This window comes from Drosophila erecta, unplaced genomic scaffold (genome assembly GCF_003286155.1).
Source record: "Drosophila erecta strain 14021-0224.00,06,07 unplaced genomic scaffold, DereRS2 tig00000000-arrow-pilon, whole genome shotgun sequence".
NCBI classification, from domain to species: domain Eukaryota; kingdom Metazoa; phylum Arthropoda; class Insecta; order Diptera; family Drosophilidae; genus Drosophila; species Drosophila erecta.
The window spans coordinates 21,580,637-21,590,929 of record NW_020825194.1 but is presented as its reverse complement, the minus strand read 5'-3'; the positions used below and the strand labels follow the sequence as shown (position 1 = coordinate 21,590,929).

The following is a 10,293-nucleotide window of genomic DNA, read 5'->3' as shown; positions in this document are numbered from 1 at the left end:
ATAAAAGCGGTTTAATTGCCCATTAACGTCTAGCAACTGATAAAAATAATATATATAATAATATATAATATTAATAAAATACTATTTTTATCAATCAATCGAAGCCTACTACTTATAAAGAATTTGCATTCCACCTGACCATCCTACCAGCTATAAGTGTGCCTTGAAATTTGACTCCAGCCAAAAAATTTTTGGTGCCCGTTCGTTCACCGTATCGAGCTCAGTTGAACATTGAAATTCGAACTCTTCGGACGGTAACGGAACGAAAATTTCCAAACAAAATTTTCAATTTTTTCGTGCAAAACCAGTAACGTAATTTGAACGTACACCTTTACTACGGCTTATTCCCCATTGTTGCAGGACAAATCAGATCTATACACCATGTGCAGCTATCCTTGCTATCCTTGCGCCGCCTTGTGCCCCTGCGGAGGCAGTGGACCCAGTGGATTCTACGACCCGTGCTTTGGACCCTACAACGGACCGTTTAACTCGTGGTGTGGGGCAAGTGGACCCGGTTTCTGGAGAGGTGGATGTTGCTAGTTTTTGTCGAAGGCTGTATTATGCTACTTTCTCACACGGAAAAATCGGAACTGCTGAACGTAAGCTCACCGCACTTCTAAGAACTGCATTTTTAACGCCTAATTCGAAGCAGATCTCTTGCAAATTTGAATTGGCAAAAGGAAACTAAATTACCGTCCCGCATGAAGAAAGAAACGTTTATTTAATAAAGTGTTCAAAATATGTTTGTCCTAATTGCAAAGGGGGCGCGAAGGGGCAATGTATGCTAAATACCAGAAGATGCGTCAAATGGTCTGCGATTTCAGGTTGAAAAATCCGGCTCCTTCGCCGGGACTTTACCTTCATAGGCAGTTAACATAATCAGAGCTTGACAAGCAATCTCTTGCGATGCATAGAAGACGAGTGCCTGCTGCCTGTCGCTTGTTGTTTCCGGAATTTGTCACTCTACAAAGTGCGTGGGTGTATATACATATATTTATATATTTACCCCATAGGTAGTCGGTCTCGGCTTGTTTGTCAGGCAACGGCCCATTCGGATTTATTATGTTGATGCCGAGGCGCTGAAATGCCGATGTGTGCTGCGAGTAATTTGAAATTATGCGCGGCAGCGCCACGACGTATGCTTAACATAATCAAATAACTCATACGCACCGTGTACACTTGATGAACAAGGCGCTGCCAGCCAGCAGGATATAAAAGGAACGGCAAGCAACGAAGGTGAACAACTTCAACTTCCAGCTCTCGGCTTTTTCATTATCATAATTTCTAGTTGATTTCATTGAGCAGCGAGCTGGAGGGAGCAGCGGTAACAACCTGTCTGCCCGATTGATACGCTCAAGTTCGCTTTTCAATTATGTGCCCAACAGACGTGACTATCGCGCATAATGTGCCTGATATGTCGGCGTCTGTTGTGCCGCCTTCTTTTCACTGCCCGCACACCTTTTGCAGGTGGATGGCTTCATTAGGCCTTTATTGGACCAGCCCCCAGCCCACTGAGAAGTGTTTAAAGGTGGGCCAAAGCCCGGCCAGCAACGAAACTGGGGCCCGTATGTGGGTTAAAACGAGAATGTAAACAAAAGGTAGCATCGCGCAAACATGGCCAGCGAATCTGGCCAGCAGCAACCCTTGGCAAACATATGCACGAAACGCTGGTTCTTAGAAGTAAAACGAGATTCGTACTCCACCCCCTGGAAACGGCGAAACGTGAAAAGTGCTGCCACAAAAATAAGTTTCGGTTTTTGGTTTAGGCCACTGGGGCAGAGGCAAACAAAGCACAACAGAACGCAACACATTGGGGAACATTTCGGAAAATGGAACGCCGAATGGTCAGAGAGAATTTCCCCGAACATTCGGATAGTGGGCCAGAGGTGAATTTCCCGATGAATATGCACTTGTGGAACGTAGCGATGAAAAGCAAGAGGAATGCGATATTGAAATTTAGTTGCTTAATTGATATAGCAACTTGATGCACTTTGATCAACATGTAATCAATAAAATTAGAATTGAAAGATGTCCGCCCTGTAATTACCGTATTTGGATATTAATATTAATAATTAAATATAATTATGTTTGCTGAATTTAACGTTTTTAATTACCATATTTAAATTTGATTTAAATTTAACATTCACATTGTTAATATGATATTGAAATAATATTTTACTTAATTTTCCGTAGACTTTAATATTATAGATTTGTTTTTAATTTTATTTACAACTTCGGTGCTGCTTGGTGTGTCCACAAATAGATAACAATTTAATGATATTGACCTCCGCCAAACAAGGTATAAGATAGTAATAATTTTCCACATTTTATAATTGCCTTTTGTCCATATCTACCGTCTTCGCTATTTATTCAAGCGTAATTTGGTTGTATTGTTTGCGTAGCTAGAAATTTAATCTGTTGACACCGCAACACTTGCCAATGGAATTGGTAAACAAAGGCGACCACTGCAAGTGCGAGGCACTCAAGATGAGCATTTCAGATGAAGCACACACCAAATGGGATACGGCGCCCTCAATTTGTATCCAAGAGAGCGTCGGAAAATCGCAGAGAGAGAGAGAGAGAGAGAGAGAGCGGAAAATCGGAGAGAATTTCCCGCCGTGGAAAACGACAACAAACGAACGAACGCTGCCGCACACGACCGAAGCACTTACAGTTGTGGACGGCGATTTTGGTAGCAAGCTGGGCGACTGGGCGTTGAATCCGCCAGCGGATGGCGTTCAGTTAGGATGTGCAGTTCCAGCGGTGCGAACGTGTTCCGGGCGCGCCAATTGGCCAAGTAGCCGAAAGCAGCCAAAGAGCCAACCAATTTCAGCCGGAACGGCAACAGTTTCTCCTCGAAGACAGCGCCAAAATATGCCAACGCCTGATTGAGGGCCAAAACCGCGGTCGCGCGTTTTTGTGTAAATAAGCAGAAAACATCAGATCAGAAACCAATCAACTTTGAAATCAAATTCAAAGTCGAGCGGAACAAAAACATCAGCGCATCATTTCTCACAGAGAAAGAGATACAGATCCGCACAATTTATTTTTCGGTTTCAGCGGAAAGCACAAGTTATTCACAATTATTTTACTAAATGCCAGCGTGCGGAATATCTGACCAATGAGTCGGCCAGCAGCGAACGCGTAACGCATACGCCATGTGAGCCGGATCGATGGGATCGTGTTCCGGCCAAGCCACAATGCCATCCTCCTGTAAATAGCCAGCAGCCTTTTCTACTCGCGTCTCTGTCAAATGTGTGTCCGTGTATCCGCCACTGTATATACTGTAGACTCTAATTGTTTAAACCACAATAAAAACCAAAAGCAACCAAAGAATAAATAAATATAAAGAGCAAAGTAAGAAAAGTAAAAAAACGCGCGCGTTTTGGCCACAGAACGCGCAGCACACACAAGTTTCGGTGCAAAAACGGGTATAAATAAGCGAAATAATATTCGAATGCTGTAGGAATAGTTAAATTATTAGGATTAATCGATTGGAATTTCGCGCGCAATAAGAACTAATTATAAACACGGGCAGCATGGGACCAATCAGACTCTAGAGCTAGCCACGCATCCACAAAGTTAGTTGGACGAGCGCCGATCACGGTCACGATCACGATCACGATGGATTATAGCCGACTGAATGCCAACATCAATACGGGCAACATCAGCACCGATGACTTTCTGGCCGTCTTCTCGACCGGAAAGCCGGACAATGCCACCCTCAATCCGCCCCTGCTCAGCGTCGATGGTCAGCTGACCCTGCCGCAGGGATCGGGCTATGTCAATGTCAACGATACGATATTCTTCCTGAATGGCAGCTTCTACAACAGCAGCCTGCAGCTGGCGGCTGGATTCTATAACCAAAGCAGTGCTTCCGGGGCGACATCGGGCAATCTGACCAATCCGAATCACACAGAAGTCCACTGGGACGGACGGTATCCCAGCGGCTATACGCTTACGCACATCGTGATCGCCTCCATCATTGTGACCATCCTGATGATCATCATCGTGGTGGGCAACATGCTGGTGATCATAGCCATTGCCACCGAGAAGTCGCTGAAGAACATACAGAACTGGTTCATCGCCTCGTTGGCGGTGGCCGACTTCTTTCTTGGCCTCATCATCATGCCATTCTCGCTGGCCAATGAGCTGATGGGCTACTGGATATTCGGCAGCTGGTGGTGCGACATCCACTCCGCGATGGACGTCCTCCTCTGCACCGCCTCGATCATGAACCTGTGCCTCATCTCGCTGGACCGCTACTGGAGCATCACCAAGGCCGTCGACTATCTGAAGTCCAGAACGCCGGCGCGAGCCGCCGTCATGATCACGGCGGTCTGGATTATGTCCGCCCTCATCTGCATCCCGCCGCTCCTCGGCTGGAAGGTGAAGATGCCCGAAGGACCGCTGCCCAAGTGCGAGGTAAGTGGTGCTCCTAAGTGGCGCAATAATCCACATCCAATGCGAAATTGACGCCAATTGACGGCAATTGCCGTTGCCCCAACGACAATCGAACAATGAAATTTCAGACGGGTTGTGGAATTGAAAAGCATCGTGTGTGTTGGCCAATTGGCTATTTTCCCGATGATATTTCACTTTAAGAAAATTCTGTTATCAGTCAAATAGGTTTTTAACGAGTGGTTTCAAACTAGCTTCAACAGCTTGGCTCATAAATCTTTTCAAATTACTTCAATGCCAGGAACAATTTGTTTGCAAGCCACTACAGATTCATAGTTGAACAGCACAGACTTGAAACACTTTAATTTATTACGAAAATGCTGAGATTTAAGTATGCAATATTAAGAAAAAAAAGAAAAGAAATTATACGTGATAAAAAGATGTGATGGCATAAAACGGTGTTTATATTTTCTTGCAAAACTAGCATCTAGGATAAATATAGGGCAAATGCATAAACAATTTCCGTAATGTCTTAATAATTTACCGTGGCTATTTTAAGCAACCTATTCTAGTCCAATGTAGACCCTTCTTGCACGTCAATAGATGCCATCGCTGCCGAGTACTCATATTTGGAAAAATAAAGCGGTGAATGGCTAAAATGCTCGCAAAAGCTCGGCTAGCAACATGCAAAGCGCAAAATTGCGGCCGCTTTCTATGCAAATTTTCGAGTTGTCGGCACGATTGTCAGATGATTCGGCGGAGCCTTGGCTGGTGGTTCCCAAACCACTAGAACCCACATCCACATCCACATCCACATCCCTCGATTCTCGGGTCACGCAGGGAATAAACGCAGAAATATTTATGCATATGAGCGGTGGATACATTCCGAGTGTGTCTAATTCCGCCAGCTTGAGGCCCCGACTGCCTAATACAGTCGCAAACGGCTCTAAGCCCGCCCGAAAAAGTAGGCTATAATGCATAAAAATATGCGCATTATCATGCGGGTGCGCCAGTTGCTGAATTTGAATTTCTGCGGAGCAGAGTCCATGCATGGAAGCCTTCCAGTGTGCATGTGTGCGTTTTTGGGGGGCAAAAGCGTAACAAACTGGCTGGAAAATTCAAGGGAAATTCCTCGGCGATGGCAAGACAAAACAGCAGTAGCTGTCCCGTTTTTCGGGAAAATTCTTTAAATTTTGCCACAAATTGAAAACGTCCTTCACAAGGGGAATCAATCGATGGAGTCACTCACACACTCGCCGAATTTAACGAGAGAAACGCTCAATCACAGCGACTGACTGAATGACTGACTGAATGAATGACTGACTGACTGACCCCCTTCGACTGCTGCTATTGGCACACAATTCGCTTTTGGCCCCCTAGGAATTCCGGCTTAAAGTGGCCATTTTGCGCAATGGAACTCAACAGTGGCAAACAATTTAAATCGCTTAAAAAACTTTACACAGAAAAGCTGTGCAGTGAATAAAAGTGGCCAGTGGTGAGTTAAACCACAATATTATTTATTGCAATCATGATAAATGCGGAGCAAAATGGAAAATGCAAATGTCCCAGGGCATTCCCCTCCATATCGTTTCTATCTGTATCTCGCCTGTCTCCAGAATTCTTGATTAATTTTTCGTATTTTCCTCTACCCTCCGCCACACACACACATTGGACAGTAAATAAAATGCAAAGAAAGAGGACATAATAATGTAGCAGAATATAATAATAGAGTGGAAAGCGAGCGCAGAACGAAAATATCCTAATATAGAGGACTGCTTACGCTTACGCAAAGTTTGCCATTCAAATTAACCTTGAGACAATAAAGGCGGTGGAAAGCGGGGCGAAGGCATTTATTTACGATGGCCAGCGTCCAGTTTCGCATATTCCGGCAAATGCTGGCACATTAATCAAGCCTAAGTGGCCCGGATAAAGTTCCAGCGACGGCGAGTGAGCAAACATGTTTTTAGCCCAATTTTAAGCAGTCTAAACAGCACAAAATGACCACTTATAATGGCAAAACTTTTGTACTTGCGAACATAACTTTGCCTGCTGTACGACTCTGAAAACCATCGACTGCACTCTCAATCATTTTTACTCAGATTAGCTTTAGTCAACAAATGTTACATCAACCGGTTAAAGCCACTAAGCCCCGCTGACTTAGTATGATTACCAAAGAAGAAACGTAATCTTGCAGATTGACAATTTATAATTTCGGTTTTACTTTGGCCCAAATCGAAGACTAAATCTCAAGCAGTCGCAAATGACTAGCCAATGTAATATAAATTAATAAAATAATAATATAAATTCGTTGAGATAAATATATTTATAGATCATTTAAACATTATGGATTAGTTTAGATATAATTTTATTTAATTAAAAAAATGTTCCCAAATAAGCATGTGTGCATGTTGCAAATGTATGTTGTAATTTTGAACCAATTAAGATTGATGTTCCTTAAGAATCGTTTACGACTGACCACTTCCTCCTGCACCAGCGGATAACCAGTGGAAATTGATTTTTCGCCGAGCAAGCGGGCTCTGTCCAATCATTAAGCAAGTCTCTCGCCTGTCGGCATTGGCCTTGTCCGGGGTTGGCAAGTGAAACGCCCAATTTGGCGGCCCAACAGCCGGCGGAGGAGGATGGGGATGGGGATGGGGAGGAGCAGGTGGAGGAGCAGCGCACGGGGAGGCCGGAGTGGCATGGCCTGGTGAACATTTTAATTATGACACCATGTCGACATGTACAAAATTGTTGTTCGCCGCCGTCGTCGTCGCCGTCGTCGTCGCACATTGAACCGCAATACAAGCCGCTGGGGAGGTGGACAAAAAATGGGTTGTGTTGGGCGGGGGGCGTGTGTGGTGCAGGCGCTGATTTGACACTTGCCTGCTCGATTTAATTAATAGAATGGCATTTTAAAGCGCGACGACGCTGATTTCGGGCCACTCGAGCTTGTCTCGGCAGTGAACTACACCTATTTTTGGCCTTTTTGTTCTCGCCTCCAAGGAGAAGGAACTCGTTTGGGCTGGCACATTTAATTGACATCATCTGGCAGGGGCGATGAAAGTTGGCGCTGCCTGATTAATGCCGAACCTAATGAGGTAGATTCCAATATGGGTGCGTGTGGGTGGACTGTTATTTTTGGACGCATAATTCGGTGGCCCGCGGCGGGGCACAAAATCAACTGGCATTGTTCGCAGCCCACGTAATAGCTGCAATTTCACACAGCCAGTTCAACAAGCTGGAGGGCCAACAAATCTACAAATAAACACACAAAAGACCGCTTATTGAATGAAGTGGTGCCGCTGCTTCTCGAGAAATTCTAATTCCAAGGAACTATATTATTCACTGCCTGTCCCATGGAGCCGGCCATTGTGTCCTTTGTGCAGCTGCTCAGTGGCAAAAGGGTCGCACAATGGACCAATGGATTATAATCCGTAAAGGGCCAAACACTTTATTGAAATATTAATCGAATATTATATACCATTTTACGGAACATGCACAAAAGTCAGCCATCACACAATGGCGCAACAAATGGCCAGGATCAAAGTGGGGCTCAATCGGCTCTTGGCCCGAGAGTAAATTTCTACTTCTCCCCTTTCCTCAGTCACACGGCTGTGGGCCATGGAAATCCCAGTGAAAGTTTTGAGTAGTTAAGACAAAAACACAGAGCTTGCCAGGGGTATTATTAGTGGGCTCAAATTACGGGGCCAACAGTGCGTGTGTGTAATGTGATGTGTAATGCGATGATATGCGGCAGCACAATAACGACTTAAGTCATTGCCTAAGTAGCTCATTAGCGTCAGTATTTTTTTCCGCCCAGCCAGGCACTTTAAAGCAAATTAAGAGAGTGGCGTGGGGGGCAAGGGAAAATCCCAGTTTTCCTAATAAGGGCTGCTGCTTTCTCCAACAAACTCAATGCCGTGGCCGGCGGCAGTCGGCAGTCGGGCTGCAAGGCTTTAAGTTGACATTGAGCCTGGACAAGACCGAGTACCCAGTGCCCAAGTGCCCAAGTGCCAAGTCCAAGTCCACCACTATTTTCAGTCCACCAGAGGCAAAGTGTGTGCGTGAGCCGGGGCACTTTTGATATTTTCTCATTATTCCATGTACATGTGCATGCTGAGGCTGTAATTCTCGTTAGGTCTTTGTTACTTTTCATACACTTGACTTGCTCGGCCTGAAGACTGTTTGTTGTTTCTGTACTTACATTTGCCATCCCAGATGCGCAGCGCATGTGTGCGAGTGTAGCCCTTTATGTTGGCTAAAGTATTTTACATTTTCTCGTTTCATTTTTTTCATTTTTTCGGGCAGCATTTTCATGCAAAAGCAAAGAAATGCCAGGACTCGCTGCGAAAAAAGGTTCAACAGCAGTGAGCTAATGGGCTTAGTCCTTGAGATACTTTCCCTGGGCGGGTTTGGGCATGCCTGCGTATCTTGGCCTGCACTTGGGGAAAAAGTAAAGTATTTCGCTAGTTTGCAAGGCTGTACGCAGTATGGATAGCACTTATTTTCATGGTAAGCAATTTCTGCTGTTTAACTCTTTAACTTTTCCAGCATCCGATTTCAGCGAAAGTGCTGCTAATTTATTTATGCCTGTTGATCAAATTTAAAACTGATTGCCAATTACACAAAAATCAAGTTGTTTTCCTGTTGAATACACAGATATATATCCCATCAAATAATCGAATTCAAAAGGTGAGCCTGCGCAGGCAGTTACTCTAAAAAGGTATTCATTAATTGTGGCTATGCTTTTTTCTCTCACTGCACTGTGTAGCTTAGTGTATTTACTATGTGCTCCGCACCACGTTTCCACATCGTTGGAAAAGTTCACTTTTCTCGGCCATTAGGGTTTGAAATGGCTTTTAAGATCATAATCAGTGGCATTTATTTTTCGAGCAGCAGTCCGGAGTTTCTGGGAGCGGAGACAGCAGCATTTACGCATTGAACTGCGTTATTACATCCTTGATTTGTTTATAACAGGAAATTATTAAAGAAAATATATACGGGCCGCGCAGTTGGGGGAAAAATCGGAACAGAATCAAACAGCAAGCATACGCCCCGTTTACATTCCCTTACTTTTGGCTGCTCAAATCGTTTGCTAATTTCCGCTCGTCGCGCACTCATCGCAGCTGAAATTACATTACACAGATGCAGATAGGATGTTGTTTGTGGAGCGCCAAACAACTGGCGGCAATGCGAAAAAATGAAATGAAACACACAGAGGACATCGTGTGCCTTTGAATGCCCACCACACCACAAGGCATATGCCTTGGCATTTTATGCGGAGCATAGGCAAATATTGACATTTTAGCTTATGGCGCACGCACCACTAACTGGCGCCCACCATTTTTTCCCAGCTCCCTCGCTCCAAGCTCCAACTCCCGTCGTTGGTTAAATTAAATTACTGAGCAATTCTTTCCGGCTGCTTTTGGGTCCCTCTGTAATAGTATGTGTGACTCGTTATTGTGAGCGCCGCACGTAAACCATTTGTGGTCTTCCCATACATACGAAAAAATGCAATTATTCTTCAGCCATTAACTTGCGTGTTCCAGTAACCGTTTTCCTGATTTACACTTAAAATACAGCCCAAAAGCAAGCGTATATGGTGTTTTCCCTTTCAGATTTTAGCATAGATAGCAATTGTTTTAATTTAACTTGATTTTCCTCTGTGTACAGTGCTCACTTCCCAATCCAGATTTCCATCTCCAGCCACTCAACTGCCATGTGCAGTGCAGCCGCTCATTGGCATTTGTCATGCCCGGGCAGAAACTTAAAGGCGCCACAAGTTGAACTTCACTTGGAGCAGGACCCGACCCGAATCCGGATATGTATGCCACATGCCGCCTCCTGCTCCAGGGGCTTATCCCCTCATCCGTTATCATGGCTGTCGCGTGT

The 10,293-nt window shown here is 44.7% G+C and overlaps 2 protein-coding genes across 3 annotated transcripts in view; both read left to right on the top strand.

Moving 5' to 3' along the window:
• Positions 1-205: 205 nt before the first annotated feature.
• On the top strand, positions 206-741 carry LOC6554087. Its single transcript, XM_001979563.3, has 2 exons — positions 206-599; positions 653-741. Exon 1 carries the CDS (start codon positions 382-384, stop codon positions 538-540), a length of 159 nt encoding a protein of 52 aa, XP_001979599.1. The 5' UTR covers positions 206-381; the 3' UTR covers positions 541-599; positions 653-741.
• Positions 742-2,636: 1,895 nt separating this feature from the next.
• Positions 2,637-10,293, top strand: part of LOC6554088 (alpha-2Db adrenergic receptor) — a 45,258-nt gene continuing 37,601 nt past the window's right edge. For both annotated transcript variants that reach the window (XM_026983888.1, XM_001979564.3), the window contains exon 1: positions 2,637-4,425. In XM_026983888.1, the coding sequence (XP_026839689.1) occupies positions 3,625-4,425 (801 nt within the window). In that variant the 5' untranslated portion in view covers positions 2,637-3,624. The remainder of the gene's footprint in view (positions 4,426-10,293) is intronic.

Excerpts from the sequence above, each read along its gene's own strand:
- LOC6554087 (XM_001979563.3), top strand. The coding sequence starts at position 382 with ATGTGCAGCTATCCTTGCTATCCTTGCGCCGCCTTGTGCCCCTGCGGA.